This window comes from Cavia porcellus, unplaced genomic scaffold, assembly GCF_034190915.1.
Source record: "Cavia porcellus strain 051 isolate PalLab524CR breed Dunkin Hartley unplaced genomic scaffold, mCavPor4.1 scaffold_31, whole genome shotgun sequence".
In the NCBI taxonomy this organism is placed as follows: domain Eukaryota; kingdom Metazoa; phylum Chordata; class Mammalia; order Rodentia; family Caviidae; genus Cavia; species Cavia porcellus.
Genome location: NW_026947514.1, coordinates 43,113,013 through 43,135,293, shown reverse-complemented (window position 1 = coordinate 43,135,293; position 22,281 = coordinate 43,113,013). Strand labels below are relative to the sequence as shown.

At 36.7% G+C, this 22,281-nt stretch overlaps 1 protein-coding gene across 1 annotated transcript; it reads right to left on the bottom strand.

The window, feature by feature from the left end:
* Positions 1-1,141: 1,141 nt before the first annotated feature.
* Positions 1,142-22,190, bottom strand: Ap5m1 (adaptor related protein complex 5 subunit mu 1). The gene is made up of 8 exons (XM_003472481.5): positions 21,834-22,190; positions 18,183-18,828; positions 14,521-14,748; positions 12,930-13,069; positions 12,183-12,268; positions 11,979-12,097; positions 4,298-4,394; positions 1,142-2,336 (listed from the first exon to the last, which is right to left on the bottom strand). Exons 1-8 carry the CDS (start codon positions 21,905-21,907, stop codon positions 2,254-2,256), a joined length of 1,473 nt encoding a protein of 490 aa, XP_003472529.2. The 5' UTR covers positions 21,908-22,190; the 3' UTR covers positions 1,142-2,253.
* Between the last annotated feature and the right edge of the window lie 91 nt (positions 22,191-22,281).

The window sequence follows — 22,281 nt, the reverse complement described above, 5'->3', positions numbered from 1 at the left end:
TACACTAAGGAGTTCCCAGACGCAGGGAAAACATTAAACAGGTCACCTACCAAACGGGAAACAGACTTTGTCTTCAAAAATTATCCTGAAGTGACAGGTTTCTAGACAAAATCAAAAGCATCACAGTGTGCCCAGCTGACCTCATTGGGCTAAAGACAGAAGTTGGTTTAGCTGTGTAGTGTGATGTTAGAATGGAAGGCAACAGATGGCCCTAGGTTCCCTACCACCCCACTCTGCCCAGTCCTCCCTAGACTCTCCTCTGGCTTCTAGAAATGCCAAGTCAGTTTCTTGGTTTTTATAATTTGCTTACATTGTTAGAAAGTTTTGCTTCAGGGATTATATTGAGCCTCTCCCTACTCTCCAGATAAACATCTCTTGCCTACCTTAGTGCTCTTTGCTAAGCATCTGTACACTCAGGATCACCAAAATGGTTCTATTAATGTTACCATAAGGAAGTGTTAAGCTTTCTTTGAGTTGAAGAGAGATAAATAATTTATGGGGGATGGTATTCCCCCCCAGAAGTAAAGTCTTTATTACTGATTATCTATGATTAAACCAGAAGAGCAAGTTAAAAGTCCTGGTCAGGCAGTTATTCTCTTTTATTACTTGGAATAATTCTGAACATAAAACCTCATGCTTTGATAATGCTTTGCAGAAAATGAAGGTTTATAATGAGTAGGATTGACCTTAATTAAAAAATCTTATTTCAAATCCTAAGTTTACATGCACTATCCCTTCAAACTATTATAGCTCTTTTTTGAGAAGTTAGAAGCTTTTTCTAAGCTTTTCCTTAGGAGACTCATTAAAAAACAGAACCTAAGACATAATTGAGTTTGGAATATTAATCTGCACTGCATATTTTTTATAATGGTCCCAACTCTGTTTGGTATCAAGAACTCCAACATGAATGAAGTTCTGAGGATCTTGAGGCTTTTTTTTTTTGGTCTTTTAAACTCCAACCTGACAATGAACTGCTCTGAAAACAGAATGTGAAGTTTAACTGTAGAAACAAGTGGAGAATAAAGGATATGACTAGGAACTGAACAAACTGAACAAATTGTAAGAAGGAATAAGAGTAACAAATTTAAAGAAAATATGCTTAATAAGACTAAAATAAGAGTAAGGCTCTATAGTCACATAATGGCTATTTCAGTTTTTAATATGAATTCATTCACTAATGGGTATAATTTAGTATAGAAAAAGCAATATTACACTTACAATTATCTTTAAAAACTTGGCTGCAGATATGATCACAAAACATTCATCTTTTCAGAGTATTCCATCCATCTTAGCATGCCTGATGACATCTCAAATAACAAGTTATTTTGGCAAATTAACTAGCTTACTAATAAGAGGCTGTAGAACAGACAGGAAAATACTATCTTAAATAGAATTATGTGGATTCCTTATTATAAACAGTAGGCTAGAATTGTTAAGGATTTTATAGTTGTTTCTACTTGGATTGTCATATTTAATAACAGTACACTGTACCAGGGGTTTAGGACTCAGGTTTGGAAAAGCAAATATACCTTTCATATCAGCTACAATCCAATGACTGAAGTTCTGTACTAAAAATAAGCCGGTTCTAACTCTGAAAGGCTGTGAACGATTAGCAATGCCTGCCACAGGTGCAGGAAGGAGTACTTTGATGCTGCCCAAAGACTGATTTAAAATATGTTAGAATGAATCACACTTTTCTACATTCTGAATTATGACATAAGGTCAAAGATAATAAAAACCCAAGACATCAGCCTTTAAAATACTGTTTCAAACTAATGTATGCTAGATTAAAAACAGTAAATACAAGTACTTTTTAAATTAAATCACTCATTTACTTGTTATATAAATTAGAAATAAAAGATCGTATTCCATGTAAGCTATGTTACCATAATATAAGCCTCATCTATCTGTCTGTCTGTCTATCTCTCTATTTTTCATTAGCACTATCACGACTTTTTTTTGGTACCGGGGATTGAACTCACAACTTGAGGTTTGCCAGGCAGGTATTTATGCCGCTGAGCTATATCCCCAGCTATCTATCTATTTTTGCATGTGGTACTAGGGATTGGACCAGGACCTTTGCACTGAGCTTCCAAGCCCTTTATTTAACTTGAGGTTGGGTCTTGCTAAGTCACAAGGTTACTCAGGATGGACTTCAACTTGTAATTTTCCTGCTTTAGTCTCTTGGAGTGCTGGGACTACATGCATTTACCACTACATCAGGCTAATAAATTCTATTTAAACATGAGAAAATCACAATAATAATGATCCATATGTTACTGGAGCAGGGGCTTTCGAATTCCAGATGTAATAATCAGATGAAATTAGTTTTCGGTCTAAAAGAGAAAGAGGAAAAATAATAATAAACAAGAGGATAAAAATCATAATTTTTAAAAAAATACTTTGATGTATTCATTTTATTTTATCAGGGCTTTAACTTTTACTATTTTTAGAAAATGAGCTCATTCAATATTTGAATAATTCATCTTTGAACTTACATGAAATATTGTTTACTTAAGGCAAATCTGTCAATTTTCCCCTCATATCTCCCTTGATTCTACTTCTTATGGGTTAATACTTTAATTGCAAAAATATTTAAAAGTCCCTTGTTGGTTTGCATTCTGTAACCTTTCAGAATTACCTCATTTTGGTCTTACTGTTACTCATTCAAAGTGTCAAAGAAACAAATCAACACACAACTTCCTTCCACACTCTTCAGAGGCTGCTTTGCTGATTCTTTACAGTTCTCATTTAGGTCAAGGCCTCTGGGTTAATAGATTTGTAACTTTAGACAAATGGCAACCTCTTTGAACTAAACTTTTCTGGTATGCAGAACTGAGGTAATAATGCTCAGTTGGAGCTAGATGCATGTTTAAAAAATATATACATATATATATATCCCACTAAATATCCAATTTAACTTTTTCTAACCTTCTTCATGTCCCTCTTTGTAACAGTATATTATTTTGTTCTTAATTAAAAGTTTGAGTCAAAAAACAGCACACTGCTAAGCAGACACAGTCTGGTGGTAGACTGCTCAGGTTGGATTCTTGGTTCTGCCACCTGTGAGCTATGTGGCCCCCATCACTGCTCCAACAAGTAAAATGGAGATGACAGCACTCACAGAGGGGGGCGGGGGAGTCATGAGTTATTATACAGAAAACACTTGGGACTGTGCCTGGCATATAGTAAGTGAAAAATGCTAGCCATTAATATTGAGATCAGCATTGTTACTAATTTGGAACTGAAGTGCATGTTGTAAATAAAGATCTTAATTTTTTGTTGAGATGATGGCAAAATAAAGGTTTCATGCAGTTGCACAAATTGAATCATGTTCTGAAAGTAACACAGAGGCAGGACATAAAAGAATGGTCATAATGATCCATTTAAGGTGAGTTTTTTCTTTGATATATTTTCAACTAAGAAGTACGTATAGCTAGGCATGGTGGTACAACTTCTTGGGAGGCTGCAGCATGAGAATTCATGGTCAATTTGGACAACTTAGAGAGATGCTGCCTCAAAATAGAATTATAAAAAGGCTGGGGATGTAGGTAAACTGTTGTAGCACTTGCCGAGCAGGTTGTGAGGCCCAAAACCATATAGCCAATAAAATGAAGTCAGACTCAATTACTGGTTGCTCAATATCCCTGAATAAAAGGTTTATCATAACCACTGCAAAGCACCTCAAGCTTTAAAGTACACCTCTGCATCAATCTTGGCACATTCACATCTTTCCCTAGGCAGAAGGCAAAGGGCAGGGTGAAGTTCACAGAGTGTTAGAGTGATGTCTTGTTTATTTTCAAGTTGATAAGACAAAATACCTGACAGCCAGAGTTAAAGGAGGAAAGGCTTTTCACAGTTTGTAGAGGTTTTAGTCTCTACTTGGCTGACTCTAAGAAGGGTGGCACATGGCAGAGGAGAAAGTTTATGGCAGGCAGAAGGTAGCAAAGCAACGAGGGGGGTGACTACATGTCCATCTCATATCTGACTTACGTTAGACAGGCAGCACGCACACCCTTCGGGATAGTGCCCCTGATCTTTACCATTGCACTGTGAATCAATTCTAATGTCACACACTCAAGATCCACCACCTATGAAAAAACCCCTTTTACAACTGCATAAGGCTTTGGGGGACATCTATACGCCTTAACAGTGGAAATGGATCACACCAGAGTATTTACATATCCCAATCTCTAAATTCTATTATTTTAGTTTTGTCTTAAGCAATAACAACATACAATGTTAATTCCATAAGTTATGGAACTCCTTTAAGTTAGTTTGAATCTATACAACTTACGTGCACTTATTTTTGGCTTTCCTGATGCAAAAACTTGAACTGAGTGCTGATCTGCATAACATCCAGTAAGTGTGTAATCTAAAATCCTGAAATGAAGCTAGGAAAAGGAGAGAAATGTAACAGTGAAGGTGATTACTTGGAAATGGTCACATTTTTTCCCCTTCAAAATTTACAGTTCACAATAACAATAACAATTACTTCAACTGTTTTGCAAACGTATACAAATATGTACATATCCATTATATATTCTCTTCTATTCATAGACTATGTGACTGATATATTTCATATCACAGTTTTTTATAGGCAATTATGTATACTTTTTTTGAAATACAAGAATGCAATTATAAAAGATAAATGGTAGTTTATATCATGTTGGGGGAATCACTTGCTTTATTTAGTATTTCAGAAAACTAAAATTTAATTTTTACAGAACTTAGAAATTATCTGTTTCTTCATGTAGAAAACGTACAAAATGTACTTCATAGTTCCCAGATTTCATTGATAAATGAATTAATTTACTGATAAAATGCCAGTTACTATATTGTGCTGCGGCAGCGTAGGCACTAACATCTTCTCTGCAGAACGGTGCTACGATGCCCTGAATCACAGTGACATTCACACAAACCATGAAGAAGTTGGTACTTTACAGACTTCTGCTCACCTTTTGTCATCTTTGCTCCTAAATACTCCTTATGCTGCATTATCCTCAAATACTTTCTATGCTTTTTTGGGCTGTTCTGGGGATCAGACCCTAGGGCCTCGCACATGCTAGGCAAGCACTCCACCACTGAACTATATCCCTAGCCCTGTATTTTTTGTTTTTTTCTTCTCTGCAAATTTCTCCCGTTTCATAATTTTCTCCTTTAATTGCCAAATTAAATGGTCTTATACATAAGATGTAGTTTTTAGATCTGAACAACTTTTTCCTATTGTAGTTGGTTTGGTATAATTCTGAATGCTGGAAGACAGATATGGCAAAGTTGACTTCCACATAACTTATTCCATGTAAAACTCATTCAGTCCATTCAATGAACACAAATATGTATTGTATGTCTTTTATGAGACTGTAAGTGGTTAAGCTATAGAAATGGATAAATCATAATATCTACCCTTAAAGGACAGTGTAGTAACATACCATATTCTGAAAAATTAGGATATAGTAATTCTTCCAACAAAGCTAAAAGACAGCTGAAGTCAATACAGGAAAAAATGAATTACAAAATAGTATACATTTGATTTTACTACCACTTCCCCTAACAGCCTTAACTGACAAATTTAAATCTCTCTTCTTTGAAGTATCCTATTACCTCTTAGATCACTCCTTCAATTTCCCTCATCAGTGCTTCCAAATCTTTCTCCTATTTTCTCATATTTATTTCTGATACTATTCCACTATGTTAACTATTTCTTTTCTGTAGAGAACTAAATCGTTACATACGGGTGACTTCTCTTGAGAACTACACTTTTAAGTTTTTAGCTACTCATTTAACACTTACATAAAGATATGCTCCATACCAGTAACATGAATATGATGCTCATTCCTTGCCAACTCTGTGCCATATCACTGTTTCTGTCACAGTGTGTTCATACAGTCAATCAATACTTACGTGCTAAGTATTGGTGAAAACAGTGGGGATAAAATAATGAATGAATGGAACTCACGTAATTTTTGCTCTCTTTGAAGTTTGAATCTGGTTTAAGTTACATATTTTTGAGTATCATCTTTGACTTGTAACTCTTCTAGTTTCTGTATTAAAACCTAAAGGTTCACTTTCATCATGGCTCTAGAGTTCTCCTTTTCTTTTTCTCCCTTCCTCTCTTTCTGCTGATAGTCTGCTAGTTCAGCATCAACTTACTACCTTTCTTTTTTGTTGCATCTAGTTTTTTACAACTAACCTTCTTCAAATGCAGTGCAGACTGATGTTCACAAAAATACCACTTTTTGAAAGATTGTTCTCCTAATCAAAAAAGTGTATCTACCAACGGAATAAAGAAGCCAAGCCCTCTACATTCCAAACCTAAACCATTTATCCAGTTTTATAACAACAGTACTGTGTCTGATAGTACTGTGTCTGACACAGTGTCCTAGGTGTGTGTTATTTATCCTTTTTCATTCCTGAAAGTCACTGCTTTTTTTTGGTACTGGGGATGGAACTCACAATTTTGGTTTGCCAAGCAGGCACTTCCGCTGGTGAGCTAAACCCCTGGCTGTCAGTTAATCTTTAAAGCTTCATATTTCTGCTTATTTAGGCCTATAGTTTGTGTTAGCCCTCTTCCCTTGACCACTTTGCCTTGAAGAGCTCACTCCTTCCTTGAAATACCAAAAAGCAGTTACCACCAATCGACTGACATGCCTTATGAAAAGCCCCAGAGAGCAGAGACTTTTTGTACACATCTTGAATCTGTAACTGAGAGCTGGCAGGTTAAGTCTGTGCTTTGGGGGCCTTACTGGGACAGGCTGACTCCAGGCTGCAGGAGTCACCATGTCTTGCCCCAGGGGTGGCTGTCCAGCAACTCCATGCCAGCTACAGGTTTGTCTTCCCCTTGGCATGGAGCAGCAGAGGTGAGTGCAAGAAAGGAACAGATGCCCGACTGTGGAGGAGGCCGCCCGGGCTCTGGAGGAGGCCGCCCGAACTGTGGAGGAGGCTGCCCGGGCCATGGAGGAGGCCGCCCGGGCTGTGGAGGAGGCCGTGCAGGCTGAGAAGACCTCCTGGGTCTGGGGCTGTTCACTTTTTTTTGCTCTCTTTTACCCCTCCTTCTTTCATTTCCTGTTTTTCTTTTTTCCTTCTTGTTTTCTAATACTATTAAATTCCTTTCACTCCTCCACAGAATTCCCTCTTTCATTTCAGTCTTCTCCTTCTCATCTTCCCTTGGTAAATTTTTCAAACTTTACTTTTCTCATTCTCTGGTTTCCTAGACCTTCTGTCTTTGCTGATATAACTATAAGACTTCATGAATCTTCAGACAGAGACCTAAAGATAGTTAACTCCATGTAATACTGTTCAATACTGTTCTATTACAGGTAGTGAAGGTAAACTAGTACCATTTAGTAGATATTACTGTAGGTCAATATTTCATTTGTCTTAGTGTTTTTATTATAATTGTAGGCCTCGGTGCTGATTTTATTACTATAGCCAAGGCAACACAGTTGCTGGTATTAATTAGTTCCTTCTGGATGTCAATGTCTAGACTGCTTTTGTGTCATTAACAAAACTGTTTTCAGTGAAATGGGCACTAAGCTGAATATACTGCAACCTCCACTCTGAAATAAAAGGAGGCCACTGGATTCTGGGACAGGCTCAGAGAGCATCACAGAAAAGTCAGACATTATAAAAGTGACCAAACTAGTAACAAAGCTTTCTGTTTATAATAAGCCCAAAACCTCAGCAAAGCTCAACAAAAACCAAATGAAACATCAGAGGACAACAAAATGCCTGCAAAAACTCCTACCAAACATGATCCAGGTAGCATCAAAGGGGAGGAAATCGAAACCAACACAGCCAAAAAGAATTATATATAACAGAGGCGGTAACAAAACAGATGAGCAGGTCAAACACTAATAAAAAGCTAGCTGAATGATCAGCACAGAAAAGCATCAGAGTATATAAAAGGCACCAAACAGAGACACAGGCGATTAAAGTCTATCAAAAGTACAGGCCGCGTTGGGGATTTAGCTCAGCGGTTCAAGTGCTTGCCTGGTAAGCATGAGGTTGTGAGTTCAATTCTTGGTACCAAAAAACAAAAAAAAGTACAGGCAGCTGAAGTGACAATGGAAAGACAAAGGATCAGAAATAGAAGACAAGACCCATTACTAACATTATATTAAAGGGGGAAAACCATAAGCTTTCCTTCAAAAATCAGGAAAAGACAATGGTGTCTTCTGTCAGCATGCCTATTCAACATAGCACTCAAAACAACAGCAAGCATAATCAAGCAAGAAAAAGACACAAGGCCGGGTGGTGGCTCGTGCACTCGGGAGGCAGCGGCAGTAGGACTGTTGCGAGTTCGAGACCAGCCTGGGCTACAAGGTGAGCTCAAGGCCAGCCTGAATTGCAGAGCGAGACGCTGTCTCAAAAAAAAAAAGAGAAAAAAAAAAAAAAAAGAGAAAAAGACATAAAAGCCACATGTATTGGAAAGGAAGAAGTCCAATTATCATTATTTGCAGACAAGATGATCCTCTGCAAAAAAATTCCACCAAAATACTCCTAGCATAAATACTTAAATGCAGCAATGCACACCAGGATACAAAACACAGAAAAATTAACTGTTCCTGTACACAATAAGAAACTCACTGAAAAGAAATTAGGAAAAAAATACCATTCATAATATCAAGACAAATTAAATACTTAGGAACTAATGTAACCAAAGAAGTGAAAGACCTCTACAATGAATAATATAGTACACAGAAAAAGAAGATCAAAAAGAACATCAGAAAATAGAAAGATGTTCCTTATTCCTGGACTGGCAAAACCAATATGGTCAAAATGGTCATACTTCCAAAGTCATACACAATTTAACACAATTCCCCACGCAAATTAAAACTACACTAAGATTCTATTTAACTCTGGAAAGACTGGCTATCATCAATGAATCAAACAACAGTGAATGATGGAAAGGTTACAAATACCAGTAATATTCTTCATAGAACTAGAGAAAAAAATCCTAAAGTTCCAGTGGAGACAGAGAAGATCCAGAATAGCAAAAGCCATCTTGTGTAACAAGATCAAAACAGGAGTTATACTACAAAATATACTACAAAGCTACAATGATAAAAACAGCATGGAATAGGCACAAAACAGACATGTGGGTCAGTGTATCAGGATAGAAGATACAAAAATAACTCCAGGCATATTAAGCTATTTGATTTTTGACAAACAAGCCAGAAACATATACTGGAGGAAAGATAGTCTCTTTAATAAATCATGCTGGGAAAATCTAGACTCCTCTTACCTGTTCTAAACTAAAATAAAAATGAATCAAAGATCTACTTTTTTTTTTTGGTACCAGGGATCAAACTCATGACCTTGTGCTTGCCGGGCAGATACGTATGCCATTGAGCTAATTTCCCAGTGAATTAAAAATCTAAATGTACAAAGAGACACTCTTAGTTACTGGAAGATAAATTAGGTAAACTTTTGAAGTCATAGTTATAGGAAAGGATACTCTGAACAGAAACCCAATTGTACAAGAAATATTACTGAGAATCAAAAATTGGCATATTAAATTAAAAAGCTTTTGCACAGCAAGGGCAACAACCAACACAATGAAGACCCAACTTACAAAATGGAAAAAAAAAAAAATCACTGTCAACTATTTCTCAGACAAAGGACTAATATCTAGGATATATAAAGAATTAAAAAAATTAAGACTCTTTCAAAAAATAGAAGATGGGCATTTCAAATGCCCAATCAAAAAATGGGCATCTGAAATGAATAGATGCTTCTCTGAGGAAGAAGTACAAATGGCCAATAAATGCATGAAAAATCATCTCTTGCCATTAGAGAAATGCAAATTAAAACTACACTAAGATTCTATTTAACTCTGGAAAGATTGGCTATTATCAGTGAATCAAATAACAGTGAATGCTGGAAAGGTTACCAAGGAAAATGGAATCTTTCTACATTTTTGGAGGGAATGTAAACTAGTACAATCATTATAGAGATCAGTATAGAGATTCCTCAAAAAACTAAAATTAATGCTGGAAATGACGGCATGTGTGTATAATTCCAGCAATTTGGAGGTTGAGGCACAAGGATTGCTGAGAGTTTGAAGCCAGCCCAGGCTACATAATGAGTTCAAAGTAAGCCTAAACTATATAGCAAGACACTGTCTCAAAAAAGCAAGCAAGCAAAGAAACCAACCCACTAAAACTAGACATTCCATGTGATCAACAATTCCCCTTCTTGGTATCTTTCCAAAAAAGTTGAAAATCATCATACTTGTGATACATGTACACCCATGTTTATAGCAGCATAATTCAAAATAGTTAAATCTTGGAAGCGGCCTATATGTCCATCAACAGACAAATGGATAAAGAAAATGTGGTATTTATATACAATAGAATACTACTCTGCCATAAAGATAGATGAACTTGACTCATTTGTAGGAAAATGGATATACCTTCAGACCACAATTTTAAGTCAAATAAACCACACAAGCTTCAATATCACATAGTTCTTTTATATAATAAACGCAATGGCTCACGCCTATAATTCCAGCACTTGGGAAGCTGGGGCAGGAGGATCATTGAGAGTTCAAAACTAGTCTTGGCTACAAAGTGAGTTCAAGACCTGGTCAAACTGCATACCATGCTGCCTCAAAAACAAAACAAAACAAAACAAAACACAAATAAAACATGAAATGAAGAACCTAAGAAGAAGGGAGATAAATTGTGTCTCACATGGGAAAGAGATTAAGAGATTGTGGTGAACCACTCAGGTGACTCTCCTTGAAATGAAGAGCACCTATCTCCATTTGGGATAAACTTGGCCCTATCTCCATGTACTAACATGCACAGAGCTGGCCAAGCTATTTCTTTACCCCTTTAATTGGCTTTAAGCAATGTAAACTGGGTTAGCTGAGGAGCTGATGTGTAATCTCTGAAGCAAAATGACAGGTCAGTGTCTCACTCCCCGCCCCCCAGTGACTCCCCAAATACGTTGGTTGAGCCAGGTGGGATGGGGAGCCATTCCACGTGCTCCACACTGTCCTGTCAACTGGTATCGAGCCTTGAGAAAAGAGGCTGTGACTCCCAGGGTAAAAAGCATTATACATCAGAACGGAAGCACCAACTCCAAATTACTAGATACTACCTCAGTTGTGTAATGTAGATTTCTCACTCTGTGTTTTTTTTTTTTTTTTTTTTTTTTTTTTGGTATGGGGATTGAACTCACAATCCTGCACTTGCCAGGCAGGTGCTTGTGCCACTGAGCTAAATCCCTGGCCCTCTCTCTGCATGTGTCACCCTCTGCTTATCGCAGAGGTGATCTCAGACCTCCTACCTAGCCCAGCTCAGGACAGTCATGGTAGTTTCACTGTCACTCATCTCCGAGGTACGCCCCTCACGGAGAATTAATAAAACCCGGGTTGGGCTCTGGGTGAGGCCTTTGTTCTGGTGAACCACCATCTTGGCTGGACTTAGAACTCCTTGGCTCCCTGTAACTGTATATATGTCTCAGTGTCGTAATGCCTTGGGTTGGATTGGAAGTGGTAGATTGGAAGTAACTCACTGGAATTCCAATAACTTCTCCTTGGGATTATAAATATAAACCTTCCTGGACCACAATGAGGACAGTAAAGGGTTCTCTATAGAGATGAAGGAATGGGAAGGTATAAGACGAAGGGACTGAAAAAAATGAAGATGTGTCATGTATACATATCAATTCCCCATAAGGAATGTAATCATTCTGTATTGGAAATTTGTATTAATAAAAACAAACATTAAAAGAAAAAAGTTTGGGTGTTATGCTTATACTTATTTCCTTTAAATTTAATTATTAAGTGAAATAGAAAGTGAGTAGTACTGAGCAAAAAGAATTAAACACAAATCCAAAGGATTTATCTATATAAAAAGCATAGAATTCAAAAAAATTGTTGGAAAACGGCAAAAATGAACTAGATATATGAAACCTAGAAACAAACAAAAGGGTGTTAACATAGTAAGCCAAATAAACATGTTTACCTTTACAAATGCTGTACCTCCAATACAAATCTGGTCGAACGGCTGCTTGTCATAGCCTTTGGCTCCAAAAGTTACAGTTCCAGAAAGATTAATTTCCATTGATTTTGGAAACTTTTGGCCTAGAAACACAAATACACCAGTCAACTATTCTAAATAGAGTGGACTCTACACCATATAAAAGAAAAAAATAAAAACCTTACTCACCAATAATCCAGATCAATAAGGCTTTCTCTCGAAAGACCTCAAGCTGGCCAAAACTAACTTTGTATTCCAAATGTGTAATTGGGCCTCTTTTAAAAAGAAAATAATAGAAAACAATCACAAATATAGTAGTTTTAAAAGACTTAAGTCAAACCTTGCTAATGTTACTTAATACAAAGGACAGCATAAAAACGCCTGCATTCAGGTTTGCAGTATAGGACTCGATAATGAAAACATACCTCAGGAAACACCAAAGCCCACATAAAAATTTAGTCGTGATACACATTTGTTTTTATTTCTAAGGACAACTATATTACAGAATATATTAATGTGTTCAAACAGACTGACACGTTACTAAATCTCTGAGTTTTACCGTATATTCAAGTTCGTGTTAGAGCTTTACTGCACAAAAGCTGAGGAAGCAGAACCGATGAGCGAGCAAACTCACGACCGGCTCCTTCATCAGGCAGCCAGCAGTTATATGCAGCACTCGGAAAAGCGGCTACACATAAAGCTGTAGTAAAGTAATCTCCCGGGAAATCAGGCTGGCTTGTAACTTATTACCAAGTTGAAGCAGAAAAATGATAGCACATTTATGGCAAATAGGTTTTTGGGGCTCAGTATCACCCTACATTTGAGTGACATAAAATTCTTTGGATATGAAAAATGAAGCAGAAAAGACACTTTATTACTGAGCAAGGAAATATACCAGGGAAGAAGAAATCATGGCATTGTATTATTTATTCCTACCTATTGTAAAAAGGTATATGAGCTTCACAGAATTCAAAATTATTTTTTACACTTTCATGAAGTTTTAAATTAACTGCTACTTTTAGTTGTACCTCTTCTTCTTTCATTTGATAAAAACCCAAAATTGGTGGGACAGGGACCTGAAAACAAACAAATTTTTGTATAATTTTCAGGTTACAGTATCTAAAATATCACTAGTGACTGACACAAAGTCTTCCAGTAATATACATTAGATAATATAAATATTACATTGTATATATTTATACACACACATAATTATATTCAGATCTGCCTTTATTTATTACCTAGTGAGTTTCTCCAGGTTATTTTGGTAATAGCAATGGTGGATCTAAGTTCACTCCATGGGCAGACATTCTTCTGTCTCTTCTGTTTCCAGAGATGACAAAGATGTCTTATGAAAGTACACACTATATTCCAGTCTGTGCTCTTGCTCCTGATGTTCTTTTTTATAAGCTCTCCATGGGGCATGTACTACACACACTGATCATCTCTGTGCTGTGTAGTGTGCATTGCTCTTTTTGTACCCTGTGACTGTACTCGCCCATTCCTCCTTAACTCCCTAGCTCAACTGTAGCTGCCCGAAGGGGAAATAATCTGTAGGTTGGGGAAAGCAATTATTTCTACTGGTCTATCTGAAGTAAGATAGAGTCTACTAATATGGAGGCTCTAGAGCTGTACGATCACACGCAAGTAGGGAAAGGCAGTTGAAAGAGACTGAGAAACAGCGATGTGACAGTATGAACCTTGAACATACAGTGATTTTAATTTTCTGGCCCTAGTACCAATGTGGCCTGGGTTCTACATCTTTTCATAAATGACAATGAAATTTCCTTGCCTTCTCAAAATAAATTCCCTCCACTTAAGCAGGATTTCCTAATCTACTGACTGAAAACTAGGACAAGAGACAACTGATACGACAGAGTGGAAAACTCTGGGAATCTTGGTCATACTCATTTCTTCTGTTACAGTGTGATTTGGAATCACACTCTGGGAATCTGCAAGATCTGGATTCAAACTTAGGCTTTGCCATTAGTTAATAATAAGTCATTTAACTTCTCTTGACACATTCTGCATCTGTAAAATGGGAGTAATACCTACCTTAAGGCTCATTAAAAGTACTAGAGAGTATAAAGGCAAAATGCCCAGGATGTCTGATGCACAGCACTTATTCAATAAGCAATAAATAGCTATTGATATTTGTAACTAAGATTTCCTACAATTAAGAGTTACTTCATGTTTATGGTTTAAACCATGACTAAATCATACTAGGATCTATCCTGTATCACAGACTCCTTGTTAGGGAATATTAAAAAACAAAACAAAAATACTGACTTTGAAAACCATTAATACAGTTATAAATACCAGAAATAAGAGGCAGCCCATACAGATAACTGACTCTTCATCTTCCTTCATCAATTTTTGTCTGGTAAACAATTCATGAGAATTTTTCAATAGGCCAAGAATAGAAACAATTTCCTCATGAACAGTATTTATAAACATATCATAGTATTTATAATGGTACTTATATATATAAAAGTCACCAAGTCTCAACTTGTCCAAGATTGTTTACCTGGGACGTGTAGTAACATAAGTTGAATGACTCTAAAGGTGGAGAGAACGGAAATTTGTACGGTCCACTAAATGCAGAATCATCCATTGCATCAATGCTACTAGAAGTCAGAATGGCAGAATCAAGAGACGTTACACACGGATGAACAAGAATATCTTGCAGTGGAGACCCGTTGCTGGGGAGGCTCAAGCTGATGGTAACATTCGGCATGATTCCTTCCAAATCACACTGTAACAGAAGAAATGAGTATGACCAAGATCTTAGACTTAAGACTATACACCTTCCTTTTGGGATTTTTCTCACTGTCTCAATCATTGTTCCTAATTTAACCTACATTTTCTCTAGGTTGTTCTTTTTTAACAATTTTACACTCTTAAACACCTATGCTGGTGACCAGAGAGATTTCAGAGACCCTTCAGCTTTCCTCTAAATTCCTTAAAAAATATTTAAAATCTACTCACTTATCTTCACTCTTTTGGAAGTACATATGTAAAAGCCTTTATAATTTCTGTCACAGCCCTCTAAATGTGTCTAGACTTGCTTTCCTCCGGTTAATCCATTTCCCCAGCAATGCAGACGTATTTAAATGAAGTATAATTTTAGTGATATTATTTCATGTTTTATTTCAATGGTTCCTCCCTAGGCCTTTTTTGAGACAGGGTTTTGCTATGTAATTCAAGATGGCGCTGAACTCACTTTTTAGTTGTTTAGTTTTAGGATGGCCTTGAACTCAAGCAATCCTCCTGCCTCCTCCTCGTGAGAGCTGGAATTATAGGCATGCACCATTATACCTGGCTATTTAGTTCTGTGTTTCTTTTAAAAGAAAAAAAAGCCTTCTGTTGTCTAGCCTCTATCTAACTCTTCTACTCATTTCATATTCTGTGATTTATGCTGTAAACATTTAGAAGTTTTGCATTTTCCTGAATAACTCCTGCTTATACTTGCATGTTATTCCATTTAGCTGTAGTGCTCTTTTCTCCCTATAAATTCATTCATGTCTAAGTTACTTAATAATTGTGTAATGACTAAAGTTCTACACTGTCACCTTTAGAGCCTATTTCTGGCATGCAGAAATGGTGGGTATCTTCTTACCTGTGGGATCTGACTTTGTCAACAGGAGACATTCGTAAGATTTGGGAAGAGGAAAAGGGAAGCCGTTGTTCTTAGGGTATCACGGAAGCCAGATCTGACAGCTTCAGACCTCTCCTCGAGCTTCTACTTTGCTATTACTTTTGGCCATCCTTTCTTATCTTCTGCTTTGAGGTTGTAACAGTTAAGCCAGCTTTATAGACTTCTCTGTGAACTGTAGATTCCTAACAACTCTAATCTCTGGGATGAACTTGTAAGGGACTCTCTCTCTCTTGAAGGATGTAACGAGAGTATTATTTTTCTTTCCTCAGCACCTCTTATCCTTGAGTAAGTCCTGACGTTTATTCTAATAAATCTTAGAGTGGTCTTTTATGACACAACTATCCCAACAAGCCTTACATATGTGTGTGTAGGTAGTCTGAGTCATCCTTTGTACCTAACTTGATATTATACCTTAAAATGCTAGCTCCAACTGGCAAGTTGAGCCACGTAAGATTTACTGGTATTTTACTTAATTAGAGATACAAAATATTTTAAGTTAGTGGAACGTAAGAGGCTAAATGGTTAGCTCCAAGTGCACAATCATTAGTCCACACCTTGTATTAACTGTCCGTCATCTTTAATAGCTGTCTATGTCTGTTTCCCTCTTGAAGGTTGATATTCTTTGGAAATCAGGATTGTTTAATCTTTCTTTGCTCTTTTTTTTTTAACTTTTTATCGGTACCAGGGATCGAACTCACGACTGCGCGCTTGCAAGGCAGGTGCTTATGCCGCTGAGCTAAATCCCCAGCCCCTGTTTAATCTTTCTTTATATCTCTAGTGCTCAGCACATTTAATGCATTGGAGATACTAAAAAAGTGCTACAGTTATAACTTTTTCTATTTATGGACTCTTTCTTTTCAATACTAATCTGAAATGTTTTACTTTTTAATCTTCTACTACTACTTAAAACATGTGAATTCAATAATGTTCCAGCTATTCACTGTAATTGCTTAAGAGAAAAGACAGGTGTTAGGATAAGACCAAGTACAATTAGTGTGACATAACGATCTTTTGGTGATAATTATACCAGTCACATTTTAAAATAAAAATGTCAAATTATCTTAGAAAAAATTTAAAAATGCTAGTGCTTCAACTTTTAAACAACTCACTATTTCACTGTCTATATGTACACTAGTAATATAAATGTTTTGTTGATACATATTTATGAAGATAACAAAATAAGCCAAATCTCAATAGTAAGTACCATTAAAAATTTTAAAATATTTAGCTTATGCTTAAAAGACACACACAAAATTAATGGTAGAGTAGGACTAGAACGTCAGCCTACTTTCATTCATAAGATTTACACATGGACAGCTAATGTTCAGTTTGATGTACAAAAAGTTTACATTAAATAGAAGATGAAAAAATAGACATGTGGGAATATTAATACACACTTGTAGGATATTTACTTGGGGAATTTTACTTTTGGTCACTATTCAACATGGTATTAGTCACTGCTTTCTGGACTATTTCCACTGTTTTTTCAGATTTTTCTAACCTTAAGTCCTGTATTGTCTATTGATTTGTTTAAATAAAACAAAAGCTTTTCAAAATGATTTTAGGTATTATACCAGAGACTTATTCGTTAATTTGAAATTTGACCTCTCTAGAGAAAATGGAAAGTAAGGTTATCTTAAAATATGTTCACAGGGGTTGGGGATTTAGCTCAGTAACATAAGCACCTGCCTGACAAGCGCGAGGTTGTGAGTTTGATCCCCAGTACTGGAAAAACGCAAAAAAAAAAAAAAAAAGTTAAGCACTTTCACAGATTCTCTAATAATCTTTTCTTTTTGTTTCTTAGGACACTACTCTTTCCAAAAGGTGGACAGAACGGCATAATACAGAGTTAGTAACTTGCTTCCAACAAACATGAAGTAGTGCAACAAGGCCACGCGACCTTCCAGCTTCCTAATAAAAAGAACAGCTTCTGATTCCAACTCCCCTCCACTTTTCTCACTCCATCTGGGCAGCCAGTAACCAAGCTGAAAGGCAACACAAGCAGCTTGCTGAGAGGTCTATATTAAAGAGGATTTTGGTATGTCTCCTGCAACCAGCACCAACAAGCTTGTCATGTGCCTGACTCATCTTGGAAACAGATCTTGCAGTCCCAAACTTTCCGATCACTACAGCCCTGACCAAAATGTTGACTGTGCTCTCACGAGAGAGTATCCTAGAAGTTTCCAGTAAAACTCCTTCTCAAGTTCTGACCCACAGAAAGTAGGATAAAAATGCTTATTTAGAGTAATGGGACAACTCACTGTATAGCAGATACAAAATAACTGATTAAAAAAAAAGATAACATAAAATTTTACAATTTTACCCAGTACCTGAAGACTTTTTTTTGGTACCAGGGATTGAACTCACTACCTCACAGTTGTGAGGCAGGTGCTTTTGCCGCTGAGCTAAAACCCTGGCCCCTTGCTTAGCTAAAAATTAAGAAGGTCATTTAGCAATACAAGTAGCTAGATTCACTTTTCTCCATATATGTTAAATGGGATGATTAAGCAACTACCTGAGAAAAATCTCACCTTGCAAGTGACTGCTCCAACAACTTGCCACGTATCTGCTATATCTTGTTTATCATACTGCATGGATTTTACCTTTTCAGTGATAGAAATAGAAACTTGTGGTTTTCCTTTGTATACTCCAGCTTTCCAGGCTGGCTGTTTTTGTGGCTGAGTCACAGAAGCAAAGTTATTGTTATCCAAGAAACTCTGTATGTTGGCATCCAATACAGTACCAAATGGACAAGCCTGTAGAAGCAAGTCAGGCAACTGGCATAACTTTGTATTTAACTCACTGTCATTTTTTTGACTTAAGTACAGAAAATCCTGAATACCAAAAAGGAGCTGTAAGCCTTGTGAAATCCCACTAATGCTAATTAGTGGTGGACGAGGGGATAGAGTCTGTTCAACTAGTGGAACACTTGCATATATCATGCCATTCTTCAGAAATGCAACAACTGGCCAGAGTTCTTTGCCTCCTATTGGTAGAGCATAGATAGATGTTTTATTGATGTGTGAACAACTGTCACGGCATTCCACGAAATCTTTATCATCATCCAGTAATCTAAGTTCAAAGAGTAGTGCTTTAAGAAAAGGACCATCTTCAGGAACAGGCACGTAACTCCCTCCATTGAAGATTTTAGCTCGCTTTTCAACAGTTGGATACCGTCTGCATTAGGGGAAAAAACATAAATGATCTTCCTACTAAATAAAATCAGACACAAGGCAGATGTTAATAACAGTAAAACATGCAACAACAAACAAATACACCCACAAAAGCCAACCACCAAGAAACACAAATTCTTACCAAAGTAACTGTTTCATACTTGGTATGTTATCATGATTATCACCTATTATTGAAATGCTTAACTAAATTTAGTTATTTCTTTAGGCAAAATATATGATCCTAATTTAAAATTGTTTCTTAAAACTTTCTGATTCCCTCTTGGTACGCAAGAAGTCTATGCCAATCTCTGTAAGAATTTTTTTGTCTTGATTGTATCTTAGAAGATACAATCTCTTTAGAAGACTAAAGAAGAGGCTTGATTTAACACTCTACAATTTTGGATTCACTAGTTGAGATGATACATTTTTAAAGGAATGTTCTACTCAAGTCTGAGTGAATAACAAGTATCTGATTCTTTTTGCCGACTCTGCCCAAAATATGGCAGATAACAGTTTATTTCTATAGTGCTGGAAGACAGTATGAAGTTTAAAAAAAAGAAGAAAATCAGAATAATTGTTGTTTGCATGCTCGAGTTCAGAGGTGGTGAACCTATGGGACATGTGCCACAGCTATTTGTTATTGCTGAAAACTACAAAAGGTTCATCATCACTGCTCTAGGTCAGCAGGTTGAACGGTGAGTTATTAATTTATCTTTTTCTTTTCTTGGGAAGTACAGCCGAAGATACCTTTGCTCATTTACAGAAATTTGTTAATCAGTTTCTTAGTTTCAAAAATGTACTTTTCCTTCTCCCTATACTTCAAAGTTAGAATAAACCCATCTAGTAGCCAATTTTTATTTATAAAACAAATAGGAGAACTCAGGGAGTGGTACATTATTAGTATGCTTGAGGCTCTCAGTTCAATATCTAGCACCAAAAATAAAAAAAGTGAAATAAAAGATTGTAGCAAAAAGAAAAAAAGTGTGGTTAATCAGAGTCAAAAACATACCTGGCTAAAATAATATTTTTCACTAACAAAATACTGATGTTTGTTAATAATTTTTGTAAAAAAATATAAAAGCCAGCATGCTGGAACATGCCTGTAATCCCAGTACTTGGGAGGTTGAAGCAGGTGAATTGTGGCGAGTTCGAGGCCAGTCTGGGCTGTAAAGGAGGCCCAACACCAGCCTGAACCATGTATCGAGACCTTGTCTCTAAAAGATAAAAAGAAAAAAAAAAAATATATATATATATGAATGTAAAGTCATCTACGTATAAGTAAACTTCAGTCATTCAAATTCTGCCGTATTTTCTTGGTTGCGAAGGAAAAATTAGCTTATTCATAATTAGCAATTTCTCTTAGTCCCTAGTTATCAACATAATAAAGTTATGAAAATTTAAGAACCTTGAGTGCAAAGATAAGAAGTTACTGTGGGGTCTTATTCAACACATCAATATGTACTCAATAAATATTCTGTTAGGATGATTCAGTCTATCATTTTACATTTATTCTATGGTTTTTTCTTAAAGAAGATTTAAACTTTAAATATCCCTACAATTAGCGGGACTACACCAACCTTGCCTGGGCTTAATCTACACAATTTACTACAGTATCTAGACAGCACAACTTTAAATCAGAGTCTAAGCCAATTTCCATTGCGGGAAATAAGTAGGTAGAGGAAAGATCATTTGTCCTACTACAACTTAAATGATGGTGATTATTTTTTGCTGTATTAATAATGACAGTATATGTTTAGCACTAATACCAGTCCCAAAAGGTCAAAAATCTAAAATAATAAAACTCATTCATTCATTAATACACTATTATAGTGACATATAAATTATTTGAACTGAACTTGCTCTTCCATAGAAATATTGAGAGCTCATACAAATATATCTAAATTTTTTCTTCTAAAATAGTTTTTCCCCTGAGCACATTAGGAAAAAATTCTGAAACTAGCAAGACTTTCTCAAGGAAGCAGTAAAAAGTTCACCACTCTGAGATAATAAAGCAAGTTATAGAATCACACACACAAAACAGTATGGTATTGGCACAAAAAAGGTCAGAGTGATAGAAATGAGACAGACCAATGTTTTTATGACAGTGCAATAAACATTATGAACAGCCCTATACACAAATGAATAGAAGATAGACTATTTGGAAGATATTAGGAAAATTAGCCCACAGTATAGAGAAAAACATACTTAAAACTACACTCGTGTTTATTTGCTTCAATCTCACTTCCACTATGACAATATCTCTCCTCGGGCAAGAATTAATTGCTGGCCAAAACCAAAAACCAACTTGTCAGTAGCCACTGAAAAGAAAAGAAACAGTTTACTGCATGGTCAATCGGATTTTGATTTGATGTACAGACTTCTTGTCAGATATCTCTTTTTCTAAAATATGGTAAATTCTAAGGGGCTGGGGATTTAGCTCAGCGGCATAAGTGCCTGCCTTGCAAGCAGGCAGTCGTGAGTTCCATCCCTGGTACCGATAAAAACGAAAAAGACAAAAAAATAAAATAAAATACAATATGGTAAATTCTAAAGGTGGGACCAGATCACGTATACCAGCTAAGACAAAAGTGAATGCAATTCAATTTTCGTAATTCTATTTTCTTCATCAAGTACTAACTTAAACTATGATTCCTCTAATGACACATTGGTCAGACGAAAGTAACAGTGATACTGGTCAGCAAGAGTTTTTTACAAGAATGACTTAAATGCCCTTGAATGATTTCATCACTAAAACACATTTAGGGCTAAACACCTTTTCGTCACTTCTACATCAATCAAAAGCACCTACGCTAATTTTAAGATAGAAAACCAAAAGCAGAAAGCACACCTAGTAATTAATATGCACCAAGCGTCGACAGCTCATTCAATGTTGCCAAGACTGTAAAGGTAGGATTATTAAGATTTCCAGTCACAGACAAAACTGAGGTTAGAAGCTATGCGCAGTAGACCCAGGATGCAATGAATCTGAGGATTCAGATTTTCATTTACCTGGAGAATCTCACGGAGCCACAGAATGGAGTTCCGGGTTCGTGGCGTATGAGCAACACTGCACGCAGAGCCATGGTAAACCGCTAAAGCATCAATGCAGCTCCAAACTAAGGTCGCAACCCAGCAACAACGCAGCTTGGTTTTTTCAGAGGAACTCTTACCACAAGTCCCAAGGTGCAAACACAGGTGGTCTCATCGGAGCAGCTCAGACCTTCAGGGGAGGTGACCAAAACCTCTGAGTCCTTCCTGGTCAACACATACCATGCAAAGTTCCGAAAGTCCGCACCCTACATACCGAGAATACTCAATATTGTACTTTCTTCCTCTAATCCCACTTCCGGGATGGTGGCCCGCAAGGATCAAACTTCCGGACACGCCCGAACAAAAGGCTCTAGGGCTCGCTGGGCCCTCGCTGTTCTCCGCTCCCCTCCCCTCTCGCGGCCTCGCC

What these genes read in the sequence shown, in the direction of transcription:
- Ap5m1 (XM_003472481.5), bottom strand. Translation starts at nt 21,907, where the DNA reads ATGGCTCTGCGTGCAGTGTTGCTCATACGCCACGAACCCGGAACTCCA. An exon ending in GGCTCCGTGAGATTCTCCAG is followed by an intron (nt 18,829 to 21,833) that starts GTAAATGAAAAT and finishes CCCCTAATGCAG; the next exon opens with ACGGTATCCAACTGTTGAAA. An exon ending in CTTATTGATCTGGATTATTG is followed by an intron (nt 12,098 to 12,182) that starts GTGAGTAAGGTT and finishes TTGTGTTTCTAG; the next exon opens with GCCAAAAGTTTCCAAAATCA.